Here is a 27,814-nt window from a genome sequence, read left to right as displayed (position 1 = left end):
TCAGTGAAGTTTGCGGCGTATATTAGAAGATCGAGGGCGCTTATAGTTTGATTGTTTGTGTCTGTGTTATTGACGTTGGCAACCAGTCAGCGTTTCTCCGGTAATGAACCGCACGGTTGCTTCTGTAGGTTCTTTAGTAAAGACCCATTCAGCCCGTGAGTTCAGGTAAGTTACATTTCGTGGAGTTGTTTACTTTTTTATTCACCTTTTAAACTCTTTTTGTTAGCTAACTTATCTGTAAATTTGTTTACTTGAAGTAGCAACCTATGTGGAGCTTGTTTCATAAAGTTATTATGAACATTTAAAAGTTATTATATGAACAATTAAATTACTTCAATGGCTTGTTAATCAGGGTCTCAGTTTCTCTTTCTAGTTGTGGTTCAATTAAGTTTTGAAAACTAGGCTATATAGGAAATTATATAGGAATGGCTTTTGTAATTTAAGAAACTTTATTAACGTTACATTGTTCTCGGTAAACGAGCTTTAAATCTCCTACACTTAAGAAAATCCAGCTAAAATATAGTTAACTTTGTCAACTATTGCAGCTCTAAGCTTTGGGAAATATTTTCTGCTGTAGGTTTTTCAAATAAGATATTTTTTTTAAACCGTTAAACCGTGAATATCTTTGAATCTTTTCTACATTTTTATTTAGATAAAATAATATTTTGTAATTTTTCTAATATTATATTATTATATAATATAAATGATCAAATACTATTATGTAATACTATTAAATGGTTAGTTCACCCAAAAATGAAAATGATGTCATTAATCGCTCCAAGATGAACGGAGGTCTTACGGCTTTGGACTGGAGCAACATGAGGGTGAGTCATTAATGACATCATTTTCATTTTTGGGTGAACTAAACCTTTAAAGTTTTTGCTTCTAGACACTTTTGTGTTTTGATACTGTTGTCTTTTATTTTATTTTTTTAAATCTTTAATTTTTTAAATTCACTAATGAATCCTGTCCACAGGTGACTGCTACAGGAATGACCACTTCACAGAAATACCAGAACCCCAAACTCGCAGGTACAAATCCAGTGAAGTCCAGGATAAGCATATTTTATGTACCTCATAACCATAATCGAGTGTCAAATCATGTGTTCATTATCTACTCCATTAGGATGCTCTGACACAGAATGGCTGACACCTGCTGTGTCAGAGAAGTTCCAGAGCCGTTTTGGATGGCGGCCCAACACAGTGGACAGTGGGGACACAGGACTGGGTACCTCTGACTACACTGAAGGTGAGAACGCTGAGAGTGTTCAGAATCAGATACTGTCTGTTTTGACTGTCTGTCATGCAATAGACCTGAATTAAAGAACTCATCAGCCCCTCCATTTTAACCGTGGTCTTGTGAGGCACAAAATGGGATTTCAACTCATGGAGCAAGCATGGAATATATATAATTTCCAGTAGGGCTGCAACTAACGATTATTTTGATAATCGATTAATCTGTCTATTATTTTTACGATTAATCAATTAATCGGTTTATGTACTTATATTTTAGTTTTTTCCATTTTTTCCCCAAGTAAATTATTAATAAATGGTCTTTATCATTCAGCATAGATTTAAGAGATTTTAACCATTTTGCACTGTCATATCCTCATCAAAAATATACCTGGAGTTGTTTTATTGTGTTAGTAATCCTTTGTCGAACTCTTCTGCAATCAGAACACTGACCCATACTCTAGCAAATTTCACAAGGAGATTTCAAATAATGTTTTCACCATGTCAGTCCTTAGACCTCCTAAAGTAGTTTAACATCCCGAACAAAGCTTATTAAGGAATCTTTCAGAACATATTTTCACGAAGAATAAGGATAAAACAGAATAAAATTGCAGTGCATTGTATTTTATTATTTACTGGAAAACAGCTTTATAGCTTATGCTGTGAAATTGTAAACAATCCTTCAAAAAAAGTGCCAATGGCATGAAACCTGAATGGAACTTCTGATGGTAAAATCCATCAGAAGGTTGTCCAGAAAAAAAAATAGGACACACACAAAAAACCTGCTGTGTGAAAAAGAGCAGTGAATAATACTTAGAAAAAAAAGTGCATTTCAAATATCTTTAAACATTTACCTCTCTCATTCAGTCATAATTAGGCTGCACGACTGAATTTTGAACTGGTAAACGACAAACTGATCACAGAACATGTTTGTAAAGCTTTAAATGTTAACTGTTAAACAGCAATGTTATCAACTTTTATGACTAAACATTTGCAAACAACATTGTACTGGAGAATCTGCACAAATGAAAGTCTTAGGGGCCGTTCACAAATCGCGCCTAAAAACGTGTGGAAAACGCTAGGCGAACCGCTTTCTCCTTCTTTCCAAAGCGCTCGCACAGAAGCGCCCCTGAGGCGTCTGCCTTTGCTAAGCAACCATGACGCGCTCTCTCCTTGAAGACGCGGAAATTTCAGCAAAGGATAAATGGATTTGCAGCTCAAAAAATCGCTTGCAGTAGCTCTGCTACTAAATTTATTTCAAAATGGAAATCCATATACAACTATGATCAGCTGTTCATTTCATCTTGACTGAGCTTTTAACGTTGTTACGGGAAAGGATGAAGCTGATTGGTTAGTTCTTGTCACATGACCCGCGGTGCGGTTGCTGCATTCTGAAAAGTTGAAATGTTTTTAACTCGATGCGGTGCGGTGTTGGAAATAACGAACTTGAGCGCGCAAAAGACGCGATATGTGAACGTCCCCTTAAACAGTGCAGTAGTGCAGAGTTTACAGGTTACTCTTCTTTTTTTGAAGGCTCAAAGTAAAGTACTCCCACATCACGCTGAATGCTGCAGACATAGACATCATAAGATGTCTATGGCTGCAGAGACGCTGTTCAGGAAGCACGTGACATAAAACAAGGCCAGCTATTGGCTATTCGCTACTTCTCCTGCTGTACTGGCTGAGTAAAACCTCCGGTGGCTCATTACTGCCACACTTTGGTCACCGCAGATTTGAAATATGCACGAAATGAGCCGCTTACGGCAAATAAAAGTTATTTAGCAACGAATCGATGACTAAATTAGTTGACAACTATTTTAATAATCGATTTTAATCGATTAAATCGATTCGTTATTTCAGCTCTAATTTCCAGAGTACTTTACAGTATTCTAGTATAGTATGACATGATGTAACAGTCTTGAACATTTCTATAGTGAATAAAGATTTTAATTTTTCTTATTTGAGTGCAGGAGGATCTTTATCTAGAAATCATAAAAACATGAAAATCCAAAAAAAAGAAAGGAAATTAAGTAGTCAAAAGGTTTGGGAACCTTGAAAATTATATTAATACCTGTAACTTTTATAAGTAATAATTTCAAAATGATAAATATACCATTTACTCTAGTTTCCCATGACAAACCATGCTAGCTCTTTAATTTTTCTACATGTGAATATACTCTCAGACTTGTATTGATACAAATCTTCAGAAGATTCTATTGTCATGTTAGTGTGTATGCGTGTGTGTGTGTGTGTGTATATATATATTAGTGTTGTCACGGTACCAAAATTTCAGTATTCGGTACCGATACCAGTGAAAATCCACGGTTCTCGGTACCAATTTCGGTACCAAAGCAAAACACAATATGCTAATAAAAAAAATAAAATAAAAATAAAAATAAAACCAATGCCATTCTTTATACTTATTTAAAATTGTGATTAAAGTATTTTTTTTACAAGTAATACAATTATACAAAAAACAGTAAACAAGTTTCACCCAAATTTTATTTGTCTTTTAATTAATGAAATTTGAACACATTCTATTTTTTGGTAAATAAAGGATTTGCTATTAAAATTAAAACATGGAAGAAATATTGTGTGATTTATTTCTTTAAAAAGTTTGATTAATTTTTCAAACAGTAGTAGCAGTATCACATACATTCTACTAAATAATAGTAATATTTCTAGCACAATGCCTTCTTGTAAAAATGAACTTATTTTGACCGGTTGCCGTGAATACCTTTAAAGTGACACTGGTTTTACTCAAATGAAACGGTAAAATGCTTGTGAAGTGACTCAGAACACTTCACTGAAAACTTCACTGAAAGATGCTGAAATCACTGCAAATGTCACGCGCTTCAGTCTATGCAACCCTCTACGGACACCTCTGCAATTGAATCGCCATTGGCCATTAAATATTTTAGTTTACTCGCCAGACTGATATATAATTAGAACTTTAGTAATTAGAAGTAAACTTGATAACCATGTTTAAATGCATATTAGTCAATTGAACTGAACATTTTAACTGGAATGGTGGTGGTGCTTTTTTGTCATTCAGTGATTCTGTAAAAAAAAAAAGGAGGTCAGAAAAACTAACAAGAATACTGATAAGATAATATTGATACGAATTCTAATAAGAAGAACTATACAAACACACTAAAGATTACTAAGGATTAATTAGCTGCTGGATTCATGAATATTAATCAGGTTTTGTGCATTCGCTCGAATTGATTTGCTGAAATCAAAACGAACGATAATAGGTGAGCGCCAGCCAATGAGATTGCCATTTGCGCATTAACTCCACACACTAACGTTATCGGAAAACCCAGCTTTTCTTAAAAGCTGAAGATTTTCATAGATATGCCACTATTTTGACAGGAAAATACAACCAAGAGTAGTTTAAATGTATTGCGTCAATTCTCTCTCTCTGTCTCTGCGTGTGTGTGAGAGAAAGTGACAGCGATCTGTGCGCCTTCACACTAGAGGTACATTAAACACAGGTGCGCTGTGCATCCATTGAGATGAACTGAATCACACAGATCGCCTGACTGAGAGTGAAACTTTAAAGCGCTCAGTCAGAGAGTGTTCGGGCGAGTGAACATATATCTGAGCTAAACTTATACTTAGCCTCTAACTCACACAATGGCAAGTACAATCTGAGAATTTATTAGCCATTGGCTAATATTAGAAATCATTTAGTCGCCAGAAGGAAGATTTAGTAGCATATGCGAGTGGCGTACTCGCAATTTAGAGGGTTGCTATGTAGTAAACAAACCCGCACGTCTCTGCCATTCATTCATTCACACAGAGACACGCAGAACATGCAGGATTCAGATTTCAACCAACTTTTGCGGCTTAACATTTAAAAATACTGGTCCATATGGAGATTTGATTTGATTAATTTATGCTAACTTTGACAAATTCTTAGACTGTCCATATTAAAATGTAAGTTTCATTTTCATGACTGAATTTTGTGATTCCGTCCGCGTCTTCTGCTTCGCGGAAATCATAGCGCTGTGCGTCAAGAACCAGGTTTGAACGGGACCTCGGTACCACCGGTACTTACAGAAACCTGGTACCGTGACATTTTCATTTTTTTAGTACCGACTTGGTACCGAAGTACCGGGTCTTTTGACAACACTAATATATATATATATATAAAGAGAAGTGAATGGAACCCAACATCAATTGTGACTTCCCATGTAGACACCTGTATGTATATTAATCTTCAGATATCATGGATCGTTTTGTATTTTTGTTTGACCAACAGGCAATGGTTTTAAAGAGAACCCTTTTTTTAGAACAGACATTAACATCCTGCTGGCTGTTTTTAGATTAAGCTGTCATATTTTTAGTCATGGAGATGTGCTCATAGTTCTGGAACTCCTATGATATTTGGAGGAGGATATGATATTCCATACCATAGATTGCTTCAGGAGGTGTTGCACTTCCACTGATGGGGGTCTCATTAGGAGGGCCTGACCTGGAGGATCGAATGGAAACTCTGATCCTGGTCTTCTGGTTTCCTTCTCTCTGCCTTGTTAAACATGTAAAGCACAAAGATTAGCTGTACTAAAGAGCTGGTTTATGTTGATTGCCATAGATTTGTACAGAATGTGCTGTCCATTCGAAACATATGTGCTTATGTTGGCTTTGTTGAACTGTTGTTTGCTATTATTAAATTGAATGGTCATGGGAAACCTGAAATGTTTTTAGAATTGTTCAAATGTAGGTTTTTTTGTACCTCCTATGGTAATCAAATATGCTGCTACTGGGATTTTTTTTTTTCTTTTCATGATTTTGAAATTAATCTTTTATCCTCACTAAGGTTGCATTTATTCGATCAAAGATAAAGTAATAGTAATGGCAATTTGGTGCTCAAGAAACATTTCTATTTTATTTTTAATTTTTTTGACGAAAAGAAAAGCATTTATTTGAAATAGGTTTTTTTGTAACTGTCTCTACTGTCACTTTCGATCATTTTAAGGCATCCTTGCTGTATTTTAAAATGTATTTTAAAACATAACACAGCCCTACAAATATTAAACAGCATGTGTATATAAAAATTTATTTTTAAATTGACTTTAAAATCCTTATTGAGTGATCATAGATGTCTGAAAAGTTCAGTATTCAAATATTTTATCGTTATTGAAAAACTCAGTTCAGTCGACCACTGCCATTTTTGTTGTTGTTACCATGAAACTACTCTCAGATAAGTTACCGTAGTAATAGTAATAAAGTCTATTGAGTTTTCCTACATACAGTTTTGGGCACCTATCAACTAAGACACACTAATAAAACAACTTTATTTGGTTTTAAAACCGACAAAACGGTGGCAGCACAGAACATCTTGGCAGCCGTTTCATTTTAGCAGTTATAAATATATGGTTGGTTGTCTGTGGGCTTCTGTGTTGTGGTGGTGATGGCTTTGTTTTGTTCTGGGTGTTTCATGTAATGGCAGAAAGCCTCTCAGTGCTCCAAGAATCTTTCTTCTACCCAAAGAATAGTTTGAACCTGTCCTTAGCAGATGTTCAATAGAGACACCCCCAGGGCAGACCCTCCTACTGCTGCCTGCATCTTGACATCTCCACTTGATTTAGGTGTTTATTTAATTGTTGTATTGAGGAATTTGTTTAATGGCACTTCAGCAGTATTACAGTATTAAGTATGTGTGTGTGTGAGAGAGGTGAGCTGTGTGGTTAAAGCAGGAGTCCCACACACAGACACCTCACAGTGTAACATGAGAGTACTCTATAAATACTGCTAACCTTTCGGTGTGTACACACTCCTGCGCTAACAGAGCTGTAGGAGAACAAACTCTCATAGCAGGTACACTCACCTTGCCTGAGCTTGACGTTAATTTGAAGGACGAGTTCTGGCAGACGGAGTGGGTGTGTTTTAAAATCAGTAGTTTGTCTGTCACTTACTGAAGATGCATTGGGAGGACATGTTTTTTATGCCTCACCGTTCTTTAGTGTATGAAAATGTTATCATTTGGTATCTCTTTTACTAATAGGAAGGTGAGTACCATTTCTTTCTATGATTTGGTGTGCGTTAAATGTTAGAACTAGCTAGGATTAATTATTTCTTTTGGCTAGAACGGGACAATTGGCTAATTTACATAGTCTGCTTTTTGCTGTTGTATAATGTCTATATAATTTGGATAGGATTATGACCTAACAGTGGATTAAAATGGAAAAGCCTTTATATGTATGTATGTATGCATGTATGTAATATGCTTTTTCATTTTGTGATGAATATATGTTATTTTATGTTATTTTGTTTGTTTCATTTTTATTTTGTATTTTTTGTACTTTTTATTTTACTTTTAATTTACTTGACTTTAATTTTCTTTAAATTTTATTTTAAATTTTATTTGAATAATTTTAAAGTGTAAATGAAATTTTATAAATTTCATTTAATTTTCTTATACTTGTTCTTTTATTTCCTTTTCTTTTACATAATTTTCTTTTACTTTTCTATTTCATTTTCTTTTCTTTTAATTACATTTTTACAGGTTTTCTTTTTCATTTTACATGCTTTTCATGTAATTTCCAAGGGAATATCTTTATATACATTTGAAATATTACTTACTTAATATCTATATAATATTAATAATTCCAGTTGCCTCCAGTTTATAAAAATATTTAATTATAAAACAAATAGTTCTGGTCCTTGATTCTGATTAGTTCAGCCGCATTCGAAGCTGTTGTAAATTACACTAAAGTTTAATCAAAAATAAGTAACGAACCTGCACACCATTAATACTTGCTAATTCTTAAACTTAATTAAATGCAACATTTCGGTCCACTGACCTTCATCAGGCAAATGCGATTATTTATTTTTATTTTTTGTATCATTTGCCTGATGAAGGTCAGTGGACCAAAACGTTGCATTTAATCAAGTTTAAGAATGAGCAACTTATTGATTTTTGATTAAACTGTTTGATTTTGTTCCCATGCACATATCGTCGTTTCAGGTGTGCCGAGTTAAAGTCTCTTTAATCTTTGTGATTTGTTGGGGACGTTTTCGTCCACTAGGGGGTAAAGTTGAGTCTTATTTTGGCCACAACTTTCTCTGTGTTTGAGCTAATGGAATGTTTTGGTGACAAATCTTATTTTGACCCATATTTTGGGAAAATGCTTTGACATTTTTCAAAAACTCAACGGTACTCTGTGGGCAAATTCACTACCCTTTCGGGAAGTTTGTGGATGAAAACATCCACTAAATTAAACTGCTGTAAAAATGTATCAGATAAATATTTTTTTCATTTTTTTTTTTTGCATAAATCTATTAATCAACCTCAGTCCTGATCAAAACTACCAATTTTTTTTTTAAAATTTCAAGATTTTAACTTTTTAATTACCAAGTTCATAAATGATGTCACTGATTTGGGAAAAAAACACACAGAAAATTACATATTTTCAATATAAAACGTGATTGTGGACTGGATTTTTTTTACCTTTTATCACAGTCTTGGGCATGTCAAAGATTAGTAACAAGATTGGCTTTGATACATTGTTAGTGTTTGTGCAGCATTAGATTTAAATTTTTTCTCCCTAATTTGTTGTTGGTGGCTGTTTTTGCCCCATTGACTTCCATTATAACGACATTTTTTGATTGCAAAGCCATGACACCATATAATCATGCATTCTTGATTGTTTGTGGTTTTCACTTTTGGGAAGAGGTAAAAAAAAATATTTTTACAGTTGATCACTAGGTGGGACCATTAACCCTTTAAATAGGCCTGTGCAAAAAAAGGTTTGGTTTCTGGCTTGTATATGGAGTTATATGGAGTATAACAGCAAATGATAGTGTTTGTGTGCGTGTGTGAGATTCTTGATTGTTGGTGGTTTTCCCTGTTGGGAAGAGGTAACATTTGTTATTTTTTACAGTTGATCACTAGGTGGGACCATTAACCCTTTAGATAGGCCTGTGCAAAAAATGGCTTAGTTTCTGGCTTGTATGGAGTTATATGGAGTATAATAGCAAATTATAATGTGTGTGTGTGTGTGTGTGTGTGTGTGATAGAGAGAGAGAGAGAGAGAGAGAGAGAAAGAGAGGGCGTGAGCGAGACCTTTGTGCACTTACCTTGATGTACAGTATCTGAAAAAATCAAATTATGCACCTCATGCTCTCAGAACTACATAGAGTAAACAATAAAAAAAGAAGTGTGTTTATGCACCTGCTTCCTTTTGATGGTGAAAAGTACAGATGGCCTATATGTGAAATGCTCCTCTTTTCTTGATGGTAAAGCCAATGTAAAACCTTAAAATCCTGTAAAAAAAATCTATTTCGCATCAAATTTATGAACATAATGTATTATGAACCAAAATGCAATACCAACTTCAAATAAGCTGCAGCTCGCTGGAGGGGTCACGCTACATAATCATTTCTAAAACTTTGGTACAAGTCAAGCCCTTTCTTGTGTTGCTTGCTGCTCTTCCCACCATTAAATATCCAGCACGATGGCATGCAAGTGTTTAAATCCACGTACTTTGCTTTTGTTTAGTCTATTCGCTTGTTAAGTGTGACGTTACATAGCAGCGCTTCCGTGTCCAAACTCTCTATCAGTTACCATGAGAAAACAACAAAAGGTGCTAATATAAACTCACAATGTGATAGAATACTAGCAAAAAGTTATAATATTAACCTTTAACTCCATACCGAAGTACCAGATAGCCAGACAATGAAAATATAAATATAAAAAATGTTTGGGACGCTGTGAGCACAGAGACTGTAGTGTATATCGTAAGTTTGGAAGCGTTCAACTTAAATTATCAATATGAATAAACAGTGCTCATAAACGGCTGCTGAGGTCATATTCTCAAGTGAAGCGAGTTGAGGCCTGGACCCGGAAACATCGCTTCTTACATCATCACTTAACAACCGAATACTTTCACCACCATTAAAAGGCAGCAGGTGCATAAATACACTTTTGTTTACTCCATGTAGTTCTAAGAGCTGAGGTGTACATTGTGATTTTCTGAAATAAATTAAGGTAAGTGCGCAAAGGTCTCTCTCACACACACTCTCTCTTTCTCACACACACACACACACACACATACACACTCAATATAATATGCTGTTATACTCCATATAGCTTCATATACAAGTCAGAAACTAAGCTTTTTTTGCACAGGCCTATCTAAATGGTTAATGGTCCCACCTAGTGATCAACTGTAAAAATAACAAATGTTACCTCTTCCCAACAGGGAAAACCACCAACAATCAAGAATCTCACACACACACAAACACTATAATTTGCTGTTATACTCCATATAACTCCATATACAAGCCAGAAACTAAGCCTTTTTTTGCACAGGCCTATCTAAAGGGTTAATGGTCCCACCTAGTGATCAACTGTAAAATTAATAAATTTTACCTCTTCCCAAAAGGGAAAACCACAAACAATCAAGAATGCATGATTACAATGTGTCATGGCTTTGCAATCAAAAAATGTCGTTATAATGGAAGTCAGTGGGGAAAAAACAGCCACCAAGAACAAATTGGGTAGAAAAAAATTAAATCTAATGTTGCACAAAAACTAAAAATGCATCAAAGCCAATGTTGCTACTAATCTTTGACATGCCCAAGACTATTATAAAAAGTAAAAAAAAAAATCCAGCCACAATTACTTTTATATTGAAAATAAGTCATTTTGTGTGCCCCCCCCCCCAAATCAGTGACATCATTTATGAACTTGGCAATTAAAGAGCTAAAATCTTGGATTTTTTAAAAACATTTGGTAGTTTTGATCAGGACTGAGGTTGATTTAACAGATTTATGCAAAAAAAAAAAAAAAGAAAATAAATATGAACAGCAGTTTAATTGAGTGGATGTTTTCATCCCGAACAACTCGAAAGGGTAGTGAATTTGAACAATCCACAAGGGTTAAGACAAGTCATGTCACTCGGCGGCCATCTTTGAAATGCCTCTTGGGCATTCAAGTGCAGCTCCGATCTCTTTGAATGGGCAAACACCAAATTCTCCAAAACTGTTCAATAAAGCTTAGGATTAAGTTTCATATTTGAAATCACCAAAGAAATCTGACAACAACTGTGTCATAAATGTTGTTACTTTTACTCAAATAGCGTTATAAAAAGCTTATTTCTCAGGCTAGATCAGCAAGTTCTCTAAATCCAGCGCTTCTTGAAAACTACAGACCGGTATCCCTTCTTCCATTCATTGCAAAGACACTTGAGCGAGCTGTGTTCAACCAGTTTTCTATGTTCCTTGTACAGAACAACCTCCTGGACAGCAACCAATCTGGCCTCAAAAGTGGCCACTCAACTGAGACTGCTCTGCTCTCGGTTACTGAAGCCCTGCGACTAGCAAGAGCAGCTTCAAAATCCTCGGTACTCATCTTACTGGACCTTTCTGCTGCTTTTGACACTGTTAATCACCAGATTCTCCTGTCCACCCTCAGAAAGATGGGCATCTCTGGAACAGCACTCCTGTGGGTTAAGTCCTACCTCTGACAGATCCTTCAGTGTGTCTTGGAGGGGTGATGTTTCAAAGTCACACCACCTTGCTACTGGGGTTCCTCAAGGCTCAGTACTTGGGACCACTTCTCTTCTCAATCTACATGACATCATTAGGATCTGTCATTCAGAAGCATGGCTTTTCTTATCACTGCTACGCTGATGACACCCAACTCTACCTCTCATTCCAACCAGATGACCCGACGGTAGCTGCTCGCATTTCAGCCTGTCTGAGTGACATCTCTAGCTGGATGAATGACCATCACCTTCAGCTTAACCTTACGAAGACAGAACTCCTGGTGATTCCAGCTAACCCATTGCTTCATCACAACTTCTCTATACAGCTGGGCTCATCAACCATTACTCCTTCGAGGACAGCTAGAAACCTAGGAGTTGTGATGGATCATCAGTTAAGCTTCACAGACCACATTGCTACAACTACCCGGTCCTGCAGGTTTGCCTTATACAACATTAGGAAGATTAGACCCTTCCTGTCAGAGCAAGCCACCCAACTTCTTGTCCAAGCTCTTGTTCTCTCCAGACTGGACTATTGTAATGCTCTCCTGGCGGGCCTTCCTGCATGTACTGTCAAGCCTCTGCAATTGATCCAGAATGCAGCAGCGAGGGTTGTCTTCAATGAGCCAAAAAAAGCTCACGTTACTCCTCTCCTCATCAGGTTACACTGGCTACCAGTAGCTGCTCGCATCAAATTCAAGGTTCTGATGCTAGCCTACAAGATGACCACTGGCACGGCACCAACTTACCTAAACTCATTGGTTAAATCTTATGTGCCCTCCAGAAGTTTGCGCTCTGCAAGTGAAGGACGCCTTGTGGTACCATCCCAAAGAAGTTCAAAATCACTCTCACGGACCTTTTCCTGGACTGTGCCCAGCTGGTGGAATGACCTCCCCATCTCAATTCGTACAGCTGAGTCTTTACTCATTTTCAAGAAACAGCTAAAGACTCATCTTTTTCGCCTGCACTTAACCAACTAACACTAGCACTTTTCCTTTTCTTGTCTTTTAAAAACCTACCTATGCGTTCTATACTAGACTAACTGAGACTTGTCATGGCACTTGTATACTGTTGTTGTTCTCTTGTTGCCCTGACTACTTCTATTGTTCTCATTTGTAAGTCGCTTTGGATAAAAGCGTCAGCTAAATGATTAAATGTAATGTAAGTTTGCATGCGCAGCCCTAAGAGAACATCTTAGAATGCTGACTGTTTCTATAGCAACCGGGACATTTCTAACTGCAGCTGCAGTAATGCAATGTCTTTACCGATTAGCGATTGGCTCTTTCATTTAGAAGGCGGGGCTTCCTGCGATTGAGCGTCCATATTGAGCGTTGCATTTTTCCCCATTCAAAACGTCTTGGGTATTCTATAGTCTTTGGCTGAGTTTACGCTGATTGAGTAAATTACACTACAAACATATGTAGTGTATGTTTACCACCTTTGTTTACTTCTGTGTTGCACTAAAACAACTTTGTTGGAACCACAACTGTTTCTAAGGGACTACATTGTTTGGTGGAAGATTACTGTTTTTATATTTATATCAAACACTTTATTTGCTCTGTTTTATTCTGTGACACCTAACTACGTATATTGAATAATTGTTTTATAAAAGCGATAAGCCCCGGGAAGTCATGGTTTAAAGTGAATTTATAACAGCTAAGGGAGTTTTAAGTGCTTCGCGGGAGTGCCCAAAAACCCCTTAGCTGTTATAAATTCACTGCAAACTAGGGCTGCAACTAACGATTATTTTGATAATCGATTAATCTGTCGATTATTTTTACGATTAATCGGTTTATGTACTTTATATTTTAGTTTTTTCCATTTTTTCCCCCAAGTAAATTATTAATAAATGGTCTTTATCCTTCAGCATAGATTAAGAGATTTTAACCATTTTGCACTGTCATATCCTCATCAAAAATATACCTGGAGTTGTTTTATTGTGTTAGTAATCCTTTGTCGAACTCTTCTGCAATCAGAACACTGACCCATACTCTAGCAAATTTCACAAGGAGATTTAAAATAATGTTTTCACCATGTCAGTCCTTAGACCTCCTAAAGTAGTTTAACATCCCGAACGAAGCTTATTAAGGAATCTTTCAGAACATATTTTCACGAAGAATAAGGATAAAACAGAATAAAATTGCAGTGCATTGTATTTTATTATTTACTGGAAAACAGCTTTATAGCTTTTGCTGTGAAATTGTAAACAATCCTTCGAATAAAGTGCCAGTGGCATGAAACCTTAATGGAACTCACAATTTAAAGTAAAATCCATCAGAAGGTTGTCCAGAAAAAAAAATTGGACAGTCACACACAAAAAACCTGCTGTGTGAAAAAGAGCAGTGAATACTTAGAAAAAAAGTGCATTTCAAATATCTTTAAACATTTACCTCTCTCATTCAGTCATAATTAGGCTGCACGACTGAATTTTGAACTGGTAAACGACAAACTGATCATAGAACATGTTTGTAAAGCTTTAAATGTTAACTGTTAAAAAGCAATGTTATCAGCTTTTACGACTAAACATTTGCAAACAACATTGTACTGGAGAATCTGCACAAATAAAAGACTTAGGGGCCGTTCACATATCGTGCCTAAAAACGCGTGGAAAACGCTAGGCGCGCCGCTTTCTCCTCCTTTCCAAAGCGCTCGTGCAGAAGCGCCCCTGAGGCGTCTGCCTTTGCTAAGCAACCATGACGTGTTCTCTCCTTGAAGACGCGGAAATTTCAGCAAAGGATAAATGGATTTGCAGCTCAAAAAATCGCTTGCAGTAGCTCTGCTACTAAATTTATTTCAAAATGGAAATCCATATACAACTATGATCAGCTGTTCCTTTCATCTTGACTGAGCTTTTAACGTTGTTACGGGAAAGGATGAAGCTGATTGGTTAGTTCTTGTCACATGACCCGCGATGCGCTTGCAGCATTCTGAAAAGTTGAGATGTTTTTAACTCGATGCGGTGCGGTGTTGGAAATAACGAACTTGAGCGCGCAAAAGACGCAATATGTGAACGTCCCCTTAAACAGTTCAGTAGTGCAGAGTTTACAGGTTACTCTTCTTTTTTGAAGGCTCAAAGTAAAGTACTCCCAGGGTGCTTCTCAATTCTTATTTGTGCATCCTCGTTTCCTCTCCTCGCTTCCTTTCCTCGCGTCTCAGCTCCGCCCCCTGTAGGATGCGAGGGAAGGCTGCAAGGAAAAGACGCGAGGACGGAGGGATCGAATGAAAGCTTTTTTTACACATTGGAATCCTTGATCACTCGAGCGTCACTTCGTTGCGTCATCAGCAGCGCTCAGAGGATCTGCCCTCATGTTGTTGAAATTTGTTTATTTAAGAAATTCATAATAAATAATAATAAAGAAAGATACCCTGTTGAAATATGCGAGGTGTGTGGTTTATATAAACTGCAAAAGTAAAGTAGAAATCAAAATTATTGTGACCGATGTGAAGGGGGAGGAGAATTTATACGTGCGTCACGTTTTAGTCGATAAAACTCTTCCGCATAGGATGCACCTGTGTATCCTCGCTCATGACTCCTCTGGAAGCCTCCTCACTCCCCGATCCTCGACTCCTCGCGGTGCAATTAGAGAATTGAGATGTCCTTCAAGATGGCTGAGCTCGATCGGTTTCCGGGTCATAGGATAGAGGACGGAGGAGAGAGGAGACGAGGAGGGATATTGAGAAGCACCCCCAGTCTCCCACATCCCGCTAAATGCTGCAGAGACGCTGTTCGGGAAGCACGTGACATAAAACGAGGCCAGCTATTGGCTATTCGCTACTTCTCCTGCTGTACTGGCTGAGTAAAACCTCCGGTGGCTCATTACTGCCACACTTTGATCACCGCAGATTTGAAATATGCACGAAATGAGCCGCTTACGGCAAATAAAAGTTATTTAGCAACGAATCGATGACTAAATTAGTTGACAACTATTTTAATAATCGATTTTTATCGATTAAATCGATTCGTTGTTTCAGCTCTACTGCAAACCACTGCTGCTTGGGGCTTATTGCTTTAATAAACTAAAAGTTTAAATAAACATAAAAAAATGCCATTACTGTCCCACTTTTTCAAATATATTTGGTTGAAAATAGACTTTTCCTTAGGACAGACACTTTATTATTATTTCAGCCTATTGATCATTTAAAACATTCCTGTTTTATTCTAGATATCTGCAGCACTAGTAGCAGTCCCTCTTTCCAGCCCATCCGCAGTCAGATCCCCATCCCGACTGCCCGTGTCATGCCCTCCACGGCCGGAGCTCTGGCCTCCAAGCTCAAGCCACGTGCTTCTGAAGAGGCCCAGGCATCCTCCAGCTCTTCCAGCTCCAAGTCATCCCTCCTCAAATCTGCATCCTCCCCCAACCTGGACGCTCAGCACGAAGGAAATTTAGATGCAACTGTGGTCAAGCCTGACAGCTTGAGCCGATACCGCAGCCTAGTTAATGGCTTCGATCACTCGCTCTTCCCCTCTGGAGATCAGACGCGGCTGGATGAAGCCCAGAAGTTTGATGTACCTGCCATGGAGCCAACGCTTAATCAGTCGGCTCTGCTTGGGGGACTTTGCCATGATGTACGACAGCAGCTGCAGATGACCCGGCTTGTGGACAATACAGGCTTGGTAGAACAGACCTATAAAGTCCTACCAGAGGCTAGGGCAGGCCTCACCTGTGCCGTAGACCCATATGGCCAAAGGAACATTCATCCAGGGTCCGGTGTCTCTGCCAGGGTGTTTTCGGTACCTCAGGGCCTGCAGACTCGGGCTCTCCTGGGGGACCAGGCCAGCACAGGAGCATATGATCCACTTCTGCAGCAACGCTGTTGTGAACTGGCCAGCTGGCAGCAGCAGAAGCAGAAACTCGAGATTCTGCGGCTACAGGTGAACCAAATGCAGGTTAGGTGCCCTGCTGCATACAAGAAAGGAAAAGGGAACCGTTATGTAATCATGAATCATACTTCTAAAGCATGAAATTAGAGTTAACTTTATTCAATTCAACACATGTTGCTGATTTTATTGTGCATGATTCATCAGTGCATGCTGTTCCGAAAATAGACAGTGATCTTTTGTCAAAATTTAGTCAGTGTTATCTACTGTTTTTTAATGCTTTGGATTGGCTATTTATATTTTCATTTTATGCTTTTGTCATTTTTAGTAGTTTCTTTTTAAATAACAATATTTAGCTTAAATTCATTTTTTATTTCAGTTTTAATATATATATTTTTTTATTTCAGTTAGTTGCAGAGGATTTTTAGTCTTGGATTTTTTCATATAATATTTATCTCAGCTTTGTTAAATGAATGATTGATGAATATTTTTGTAGTGTTTTTATTTTATTTTATTAACAAACACTGATTGTAGTAGGTGATATATAATGCTCTACCTGTTAAAAAAAACTTTAGTTTTTAGTTACATATGCAGTGCAGCCAGAATAAAAAAGTTAATCAATTGATGTTTATCAATCAATAATTTAGGCTAATTTTGCAACATTAATAACTGAAGGTGAACGGATACAAAATTAGAGTGCTGATTCTGCTTTTTTCTGCTATCTTGATTTTTAAAATACTGATATTATTTGCACAATTTTGAAAAGAAATGAAATATTAATTTTAAGAAATGTTGAGGACATTGAAGATCTCAATGAAGTTGACCGCAGAGTAGAATGAACAAAATACATGTAACGCCTCAGTCGTAATGAACCCTGAACATCCTAAACAAACCTTTTATCCTGTTACAATTTACCACCCCTCTATAGCTGTGGTCTGTATGTTAATGAAGTCCAGACACCCCAATGTCTGCGACGTTTCCCATAACCAGTCCTATAATTGATGACCATTTGCTCAGTATGTGATCAGACCAAATGGTGCAGGAACAACATAACTGTTGACTTTCTTCTCTAAAATAATTAAGACATTTTGGGCAGTGAGCATAATCTAACATGTGTTTTGGAGTGTAATCTGGGTCAGGCAGTCTGTAGTTTCTTACATGTTTTCCATGTTTATTTAGCTAAGTCGCTTTATTACTGTTTCTCAAAAAGGAATCATTGCAGAGATGGAACATGTACTGCTGTTAATTTGTTTGAGAGACAAATATAAATAAATGGACTACCACAATGATAATGATAAACTACATTCATAACTGTTATGACCAAACACTGAAACAGCACCACATATACTGACTGCAAATTGCCCTGTTCTTCATGCTGCAAATTGCAATTATGCTGTCAGCTTCATGACATCGCTGCATGGGTTTGTAATGGTACTACAAATTGTTCCATGCACTTTTGATTAACAGGAAGATCTGCCCTACATTGTTCTTCATGTTTAATATTCAGCGTCAATTGGACATGCCATATATTATTGAAAAATGGGTTGCAAATACAATTTCATGTGGATTTTAAAGTTAAAATAGACTAATCATTCTTTGCCCGATAATGTTTTTATACCCATTTTAAATAAGAGTTCATACTTCCTCACCAATGTTTTTTTTTTATTGCAGTTAATGACAGGAGGAAATGGACCGTATTCATCTCTCCATCCAGCAACCTCTTACACGGAGAACAGCAAGTGGGATGCTGTCATTAAAGCCAATGAGAACTTGCTAAAAGAGAAAGAACTTACCATTGAAAGGTAATGACAAGTTTTCAGAAGCATCTTTAGTAAGATTCTAAACATTAACTTAATGTAGTAACTTGTACATTGTAGACAGAAGCAGCAAATGTCGCTGCTGGAACAGCGTCTCAGAGAGAGTGAGTTACAGGTGCACAGTGCCGTCATGGGACGTGGAGGCCCTTACACTGATGTGTGTCTGTTAAGACTGCAGGTTAGCACACATGCACACACAGCCTTTTCCCTGCACTGTATCAAAACATCTCTTTAAGTTGTCCCTCTTTTTCTTCTGTGTGGGATAGGAAGCCCAGCGGGAAAATGCTTTTTTGCGAGCCCAGTTCGCAGAGCGCAGTGACTGCTATACCAAGGAGAAGCTAGAAGAGGACCGCAGACTGGGTGCAGTGGAAGCAGAGACGCAACGTCTGAATGAGGTCTTAAAAGAGAGCAGTGAAAAACATGCAGAAGAGCTAAAGAAACAAGAGGAGAGGGTGAGCATATTCAAGCTTCAACATGGGACATAAAGGTGCATCTCAATAAATTAGAATATCTTGGAAAAGTTAATTTATTTCAGTAATTCAACTCAAATTGTAAACTTGTGTATTAAATAAATTCAGGGTGCACAGATTGAAGTAGTTGTAGTCTTTGGTTCTTTTAATTGTGGTGATTTTGGCTCACATTTAAAAAAAAAAAAAAAAACACCAATTCACAATCTCAACAAATTAGAATATGGTGACATGCCAATCAGCTAATCAACTCAAAACATCTGCAAAGGTTTCCTGAGCCTTCATAATGGTCTCTTAGTTTGGTTCACTAGGCTACACAATCATGGGGAAGACTGCTGATCTGACAGTTGTCCAGAAGACAATCATTGACACCCTTCACAATGGAGGGTAAGCCACAAACATTCATTGCCAAAGAAGCTGGCTGTTCACAGAGTGCTGTATCCAAGCATGTTAACAGAAAGTTGAGTGCAAGGAAAAAGTGTGGAAGAAAAAGATGCACAACCAACTGAAAGAACCTTAGCCTTATGAGGATTGGCAAGCAAAATTGGTTCAAGAATGTGAGTGAACTTCACAAGGAATGGACCGAGGCTTGGGTCAAGGCATCAAGAGCCACCACACACAAACATGTCAAGGAATTTGCTGAACCAGAGACAGTGTCAGAGGTGTCTTACCTGGGCTAAGGAGAAGAACTGGACTGTTGTGCAGTGGTCCAAAGTCCTCTTTTCAGATGAGAGCAAGATTTGTAGCAAGTTTAAGTTGCTTGAAGTCCAGTGTTAAGTTTCCACGGTCTGTGATGATTTGGGGTGCAGTGTTAATTTTGGCAGGCATTTTTGATTTAGTCTTAATCTTGAGACGAAAATGCTTAATAGTCTTAGTCACATTTTAGTCATTTGAGTCTTTCATAGTTTTAGTCGACAAAAAGTCATTGCTTTTTAGTCAGTACTTTGTCAATAATTTTAGCCAAACTGTAGTTACCAGCTATTTTATATGTAGTTTTCAAATTAAAATAATCATTAATTATTGTCTCTTTAGACCAAATCAATTAAGCTTATGAGAAATTTGAATCAAGGACAGAATTTGGAAAAACTGGAATAAATTATGACAATTTTCATTTTTGGGTGAACTATCATTTTAACAGAAGTGAAAAAGATGCATTGGTGTTGGTGGGGTGCAATGTCATCTGCTGGTGTTGGTCTATTGTGTTTTTTGAAAACAAAAGTCACTGCACCCGTTTACCAAGAAGTTTTGGAGTACTTCATGCTTCCTTCTGCTGACCAGCTTTTTGAAGATGCTGATTTCATTTTCCAGCAGGATTTGACACCTGCCCACGCTGCCAAAAGCACCAAAAGTTGGTTAAATGACCATGGTGTTGGTGTGCTTGACTGGCCAGCAAACTCACCAGAAATTAACCCCTTAGAGAATCTATGGGGTATTGTCAAGAGGAAAATGAGAAACAAGAGACCAAAAAGTACAGATGAGCTGAAGGTCACTGTCAAAGAAACCTGGGCTTCCAGACCACCTCAGCAGTGCCACAAACTGATCACCTCCATGCCACGCTGAATTGAGGCAGTAATTAAAGCAAAAGCAGCCCCTACCAAGTATTGAGTACAGTAAATGAACATGCTTTCCAGAAGGCCAACAAAATGTCACCTAAAAATGTTTTTTTTTTTTTTGGTCTTCTAAAGTATTCTAATTTGTTGAGATAGTGAATTGGTGGGGTTTTGTTAAATGTGAGCCAAAACCATCACAATTAAAAGAACCAAAAACATTATTTAATAGTTGCACAATTTGAAATCACAAATTTGAGTTGAATTACTGAAATAATGTAACTTTTCTGCGACATTCTAATTTATTGAGATGCACCTGCACTCAACCACATATGACCAGAATCTCACTGAACTTGTTGCTGTTTACTACAAAGATCCGAAGTCGAGACAAGCACATTAACAGCTTGAAAAAGAAGTGTCAGAAGGAGTCAGAGCAGAACAGAGAAAAACAGCAGCAGATTGAGACGCTCGAGCGATATCTTGCTGACCTTCCCACCATGCAAGACTACGAGGCCCAGCACAAAAAGGTACGGCGCACTCTGATGGCCAGCCAACAAAACAAAACCTGTGGATTCACAGCAATTGCTCATAATGCTCAGCTTGAGATGCCTCTCTTGTGTTGTATTTAGAGATCGACCGATATGGGTTTTTCTATAGCCGATGTTTAGAGGTCAGGGTCAGCCGATGGCCGATATGTGCTGCCGATTTTTAGGGCCGATATCTTGAAGTTTTCCCCTTCATTTGCATGCTAAAATGAAATGCTTATAATAAGTGCATGCACAACATTTCTAAACTTATCATCGTTTATTGAGCACTGACTTGAACAATCTCTCGAATCTTAATTTTGTGCACTGCACGGTATTAAAATAAAAAATGTATCCAAAGTTAACCAAACAAAATCAATAAACTGACCAAGTATTAAATATATAAAACAGGTTATATATATATATATATATGTATATGTGTATGTATGTATGTATGTATGTAAATCATTTGCATTAAAGTTTTAGAGCATTTATCAGTAAGAATTGTTCAAGTTTGTTGAAACATAAATGTAAACTTAAATATACATTTAAATAAATACAATTTTAGAAATAAAAATCAATTAAACCTGAAAAATATAAAAAAATAAATATATATAAAAAAAAATAACAGTAGTGCTGCAAACACACTAGCAACCAGCAACATTTGTGTTTGGTATAAATGACACAGAACATCTAAAGTGCATTCTAATTTCAAACTTACATCGCAGTCTGTGCATTATTAAAATAAAGTACAGTCAACCAAACATTTAAAAGGTTACACTGGTCAGTTTAAATAGACCGTAGTATACCGGTCCACTCTGCTGTTATGCCGAGGACGTTTTTGCTCATGTGAAGAGGATCTTTATAGTCTAGTTTACATTAAATAAATAAAAAATATTATAGTTTAACATTTAGATACATTGCGAATATGGAAACATTTGGATATGTGCAGAACGAGACGTGAGCAATAACCTCCAAATACATCTAGTCAAACCCGCGCTCGCTCGTCCTCGTATGGATCGGATAATTTTTCGGATCAGCAAAAAAAGAAAAAAAAAAGGCCAAGACAAATAAACATACGTTTTGTCTTTTTTTAATTAACATTAAATTATTAAATTAAAATATATATGAAATCAACTTAAAGTGCACATAATATCTTCTTTTTAACATAATAGCCCGACTTCTCATTTTCCAGTGTGCTGTGATGAAGTGAGCAGTTATGGTCACAGAGCTCTCCGTCCCCCTGGACGTCCACCCTTCTGTCGTGTGCGCAACAGAGGATGCTCGGGATAGTTCATAAAGATCTGGCACAATATTTTCACTCTAACCTCTTTCCTTCATCATTATATCTGACAGGGAATCCAAAATGCGCGGGGCGTTCAAGCTCCTCCGTTCCTCCGCTCGCCCATTACCACTGAGTGTGGACTGAACATGCGCAACTTTTTTTTTTTTTCATAAATCAATCCGGGGGTCACGTGTGTGCCGAGCCGAAGATATTTATCAATAATGATCCGTTGCACCACTACTATAGTGTGTCATTTGAAAACATTGCAGTTGCGTTTTAAAATACAACAACAAGCACCACGAAACCATTTAAAGAGGCGCATTCAGCGGTCTTCCTTGACAGGAAACAGTCAACTAAGTAAAATGATCTCCAACGTATGGCGCGCTCTCTTCATTTTATCAAATGATCATAATCACATCTATTCATTTTATAGTCCTGCTACTAGCATTTTATTCAGACTAAAACCCCTTTAATTCGGGTGAGAAAGCTTTTTTTCCAAGTGGCTTTTGCACATAATAATACCGCTGCAGACGCATTTTGCAGCATTAAGGTAATTAATTTAAACGACGATCGATCATGGAAATGATCGAATATTGACATCCCTAAATACAAATGAGTTGGATGGAAAACTGGTTATTGTCTGCATCAAACCATGCTTCCGAACAAATGTGATTCACCGTTCTGGGCAGCTCCAGCACAGCTGTCTCTCCGAGCACGCTGCTGTCTGTGAGCGGGGCGGAGTAACGTCAGAGACAGTTTACTTTGGTAACGTCACGCTGCAGTGTTTGTTAGAGCTGTAAACTTCTCCACCCCATTTACAGAGTGAAATTCTCTGACTACCTTTATCTCCCAGGACTGTTGTTGAATCTTCCAAAACTTTTGGCTTGGGGTGCTTCACATGCTGCTGCAGCAGCACTTTCCACCGCACCAATAACACGGGGCTGCCCGCCGACGTGCCTGACTTTTAAATCGGCGCTACTAAACACGCATATCGGCCGATGCCGATATATTAAAAAATGACAAATATCGGCCCGATATATCGGTCGACCTCTAGTTGTATTGCCAGACACTATTATAGCCTCCACTGCACCCGTATATCACACATCTGCTCTAGTTGTATTCTTTATTTCAAAGTGACCCTCTCCTTACTCTGTTGGCTCAAAAAATCCCAAGCTCTCTATGCCTCTTCTCCAAGACATTGCTCTGTTTGCAAAAGGGCTTTTTTTTTTTTTTTTTTTTTTTCACCTAAAAATCTGATGTTTTGTTTCAATTAAAATAATTTATCCATTTAATTATTATTTATCCTTTTTGAAATTCCTTTTAATAAAATCAATAAGATTGGTTTTAGAGATTTTTTTTTTTTTTTTTTAGTACAAGATTTTTTTTAAATAATACATTTATTCCAAAAAGGTGCTATCAATTACTGAAAAGTGACATTTAACACTTTTATAATGTTACAAATGTGTTCTCAAAAATTATTTTGAATAAATGCTGTTTTTTGAAACATTCTATTATTCAGAGAATCCTAAAAAAATGTATCCCGGTTTCCACAAAAAAATTTTTTCAACATTGACAATAATAATAAATGCTTCTTGAGCACAAAGTAATCAAAGTAATAATTTCTGAAAGATCATGTGACACTAAAGACTGGTGTAATGGCTGTTGTAAATTCAGTTTGCCATCACAGGAATAAATTACATTTTAAAATAGAAAAACATGTAAATGTATTAAAATAAATGCCGTCATAGTGAGCAGATTAATTAAGTAAGTAAGAGATTAATTTTAACAACATTTGTAAAAAATTTAGCAGCTTTTATTCTCAGTCCTCAGTTATTATGCAGTTATATTGTTGTGTTGCAGCTGGAGGAGGCAGAAGAGAGGGCAGCCCAGTTGCAAGCCTCCATCAGAGACCTGGAAGCCCAACTGGAGGAAGCCCGCAGTGCTGTGCGCAACAAAGAAACCCAACTGGAAGAACAGAGACACAAGGAGAGAGAACTGCTTTCAACAGTCACCAGGTAGGAAAAAAAACATGCAAGATCCACTTGCACAAAAAGACACAATGTCTACTGATTAGGTTTTGAAGCATTGCCAAGTATGTGGGGTCTAATATTGTTTGATTTGCTTTGTGTTTAGTCTTCAGAACAGAGTGCAGGAGAGCCTTGAGGACGGAGTGAGGTTGCCTTCTCTTGACAGAGAGAAGCTACAAGAAGAAAACACTACCTTGAAAGATGAGCATCTGCGACTCAAAAAGGTTTTTTTTCCCCGGTGATTTTCAATAACGCTAAATTAATAGTGTTAAAGCAGGGCTCTGCCTGTTGATGAATATACATTCTGTGCAAATATTTTAAGGTGCTATCTGAATGAATCTTTATTTTTTTAGGTCATTGAAAAGCAACTCAGGATAATGGAGCAGCTTGGCTCACAGATCAGGGTAAAGACTACATTCAGTTTTTATTCATTTTCGTTTCATTTGTTTAGCTGGTGCATTTACATTTTTTTTATTAAACTAAATTTACACAACATTTTTTCATTTGGCAGACACTTTAATCCGAAGTGTTATACTGAAGGTATACATTTGATCCTGCATTCCCTGGGAATCAAACCTATGACCTTGGTGTTGATAGTGCCATGCTCTCCTGTTTGAGCTATACAGTTTTAGTTTAATGGAAAGAAACTGTGGTATTAGCCAAGATTGAGCAGGGCCAATCATCATCTTCTGACTAGCACAAAGACAAAACTAATTTTTATCCAAGCCAAAATATAAGCTATATTCAGTAATGACTCAGAAGAATGATTTAAATGGAAAGCTCATGAGTTTAATTAAAAACAACTTAAGTAATTTGTTTGCAAATCGGACCATGCTGGTTATATTTTAAAATGTAATTTTATTCCTGTGATGCAAAGCTGAATGTTCAGCATCATTACTCCAGTCTTCAGTGTCACATGATCTTCAGAAATCATTCTAATATGCTGATTTGCTGCTCAGGAAACATTTATTATTATCATCAAAGTTGAAAAGCGTTGTGTTGCTTAATATTTTTGTATAAACCGTGATATAGTTTTTTCAGGAGTCTGATGAATAGAAAGCTCAAAAACCAGTATTGTTATTATACAGCCACCTACAGCAAAATGTGTTTCACTGTCACTTTTGATCAATTTAATGCATTCTTTAACCAAAAAAGAACCTGACCCCTGCTGCTTCTGCAATCCTTAGTCAGACCACCACTTCAATAGACAATCGTTCCTGGAGAGATCTTTAAAGGGCCAAACTGGGATGGATGGGGTGGGGGGTATCTTCATAAGGATTAATATTTGTATAACACAGTCATAATTTGCTTGTATACATTTGGTCCAATATTTGCTGTAAAAATGTTACATGGTTTAATAGAAAGTTAATAAAAATTGTTAAATGAAAAAAGACTGACCCCTAGTGTAGGTTGAAAAATTGTGGAACTGTTGAACTGTTAATGGAAACAAACATCATAAAAATCATTCTGTTCCAGTACTTTTTTCTTTCTTTTAAATGGAACCCATTTTGAATCTGAACTTGAAGACTGTAATTAGGTGTAATTTAAGTAAATCCCCATCACTATGAGCCAGGCATCATATTGTATGATCAAGTCCTCAGCAATGTACTTTCAGTAGTATCTAGGAGGTGAAGAATCTTGACAAACACCTTCTTTAATGTAGGAAGCTTCTTTAGGAACACCTGATATGATTTTAGTACAGAAAAAGTCTATATATTAAGGTTCAACACTTAGAGCATGTGCTTTACCTCTTAAAATGATAGTCAAAGTGTCTTGCACCAAAAGCAGTTGAAGTTTACAGCAATTAATATTTTGTGTGTGTTGCCTTAGAGTCTGGAGGAGCATCTCTCTCAGGAAGAGTGCAGTAGTCAGGCTCTTAGAGAGGAGGCGGCAGAGAAAGAGGAGAGTCTGCTGCAGTTACGCACTGCTATGAAAGAGGTTAGTAGTTAACAGTAATGCATGTTCAGCTCTTAGCCTTTGTGTTTTCATAGCACACATGAGAACTGACGGTGTGCACGTGTTCATACTTCAGCTCTCAGTGCAGAACCAGGAACTGATGGAACGTAATCTGACGCTTCAAGAGCGTCTTCAGGGTGAGGAGGTGCAATGTGGTCCCGGTTTGCTCCCTGTGGGAGCCAGGCTCACCCAGAAACTGTATGGAGAGATGGCCGCCTGTCTGTGTGACCTCCGCTCCCTCTGCAACATCCTCACCCAGCGGGCTCAAGGTCATGACCCAAACCTCTCCATGCTGCTCGGCATTGCATGTAAGTGCACTCTCTGCTGTCAACATGCTGTAAAGAAGGCTAGCATGCCTTCAGATATATAGCAGAAAAGAATTCAGTAGTGAAAAACTCCCAGTAGTAAAAATTCAGTAGACAACAGTTTTGAAAGATGTTTTGAAAAAACAAAACAAAAAAATGCTAATACTACCTTTTATACAGTATGTATCATTGTAAAGTCTGTAGTGTGTCCCTCACAGTCTCGTTATCATCCACATAACAGTTAAATTCTAGCATGTGTATTGGTGATTGTGTACACTTGCTTTATATTCTTTTCTCTTTTCAATAAAATAAGGCAAAACAATTATGTTCAGCCTTCAATATTTATTATATATCTATTTGCTCTTTAATGGCTTTTCTTTCTTTTTTTTTACAAACCATTTTCATAAAAAAAAAAAATATATATATATATATATATATATATATATATATATATATATATATATGTTAGATTAACATTTAAATCAAAATGTTTATTGCAAGAGTTTATCACAGTAGAAGTTAAAATTAAATCTAAATGTAACAAAAATGTAATGTTTTCATTAAGAATATTTAATTTGATTAAATCACTTGGTTGATTTGTAGTTGCTGTAGTGATTACAGGGCAGTAGTTTTTACCATACTGTCATAGGCACTCCATATAGCAGCTTTGTTGTGTTCTCTGTGTTGTGGCCATTATCAGCAGTGACTGACGCCGTGTCTCTGTTTGTCTGCAGCACCTGCAGGAGAGCAGTGGGAGGAATGGCTGAGCCCCGAGGGGCTGCAGAAGAAGCTGCAGGAAGCTCAGCAGCTCCGTCGAGACGTCGAGGAACTGAGAACCATAGTCTCTGACCGCTATGCTCAGGATATGGGAGAAAACTGCATCACTCAGTGAGCTCAGACAGTACGGCTTGTGCTCACTGAGGGTAACTCCACATCACAAATGCCTTTAAAGACACTACAATCCACTACAAACCTTCTTCATGAACGATTAGCAACACTAAGGACACTGTAATCTCGCAAACCAGAAGGCTATTTTTATACACAAGGTTTCATAAGATTTTGCTGACTTTGTGTGCTGTGGAAAGATAATTATTTAATTTAAACCTTTCCATGTATTTGGGAATGTCTGTGACAATCTGTGACAAAGTCTGTGACAAAGTTGACAATCAACTGAAAATATTTAATCTTTTAACATGCTGTGTTTTTTTTTTACAATGGCAACAAAGCCTGTGAAGCAAGTGACACTCGGTCGTGTGTAATAAGAAGACATTAACTGCATCCATCATGTGGTCTTACAGTAAATAGACCGTACCACATTAAACACAGAATCTAAGGCCGA

The 27,814-nt window shown here is 37.2% G+C and overlaps 1 protein-coding gene across 2 annotated transcripts; it reads left to right on the top strand.

Moving 5' to 3' along the window:
- Positions 1-26: 26 nt before the first annotated feature.
- On the top strand, positions 27-27,601 carry LOC132103312 (centrosomal protein of 85 kDa-like). Of its 2 annotated transcripts, XM_059508311.1 has the most exons (14): positions 27-165; positions 977-1,031; positions 1,126-1,248; positions 15,892-16,616; positions 18,219-18,349; positions 18,425-18,542; positions 18,631-18,816; positions 20,753-20,905; positions 24,048-24,202; positions 24,321-24,438; positions 24,568-24,618; positions 26,045-26,152; positions 26,247-26,487; positions 27,213-27,601. In XM_059508311.1, exons 2-14 carry the CDS (start codon positions 992-994, stop codon positions 27,365-27,367), a joined length of 2,304 nt encoding a protein of 767 aa, XP_059364294.1. In that variant the 5' UTR covers positions 27-165; positions 977-991; the 3' UTR covers positions 27,368-27,601. The 2 variants fall into 2 exon arrangements, with proteins under 2 accessions (XP_059364294.1, XP_059364295.1); XM_059508312.1 differs by lacking the exons at positions 27-165; positions 977-1,031; positions 1,126-1,248 and adding an exon at positions 7,033-7,249.
- Positions 27,602-27,814: the final 213 nt, after the last annotated feature.

The sequence above is a fragment of the Carassius carassius genome, chromosome 24, assembly GCF_963082965.1.
Source record: "Carassius carassius chromosome 24, fCarCar2.1, whole genome shotgun sequence".
Lineage (NCBI taxonomy): Eukaryota > Metazoa > Chordata > Actinopteri > Cypriniformes > Cyprinidae > Carassius > Carassius carassius.
The sequence above is the reverse complement of the archived record's forward strand: the minus strand, read 5'-3'. Positions and strand labels throughout refer to the sequence as shown.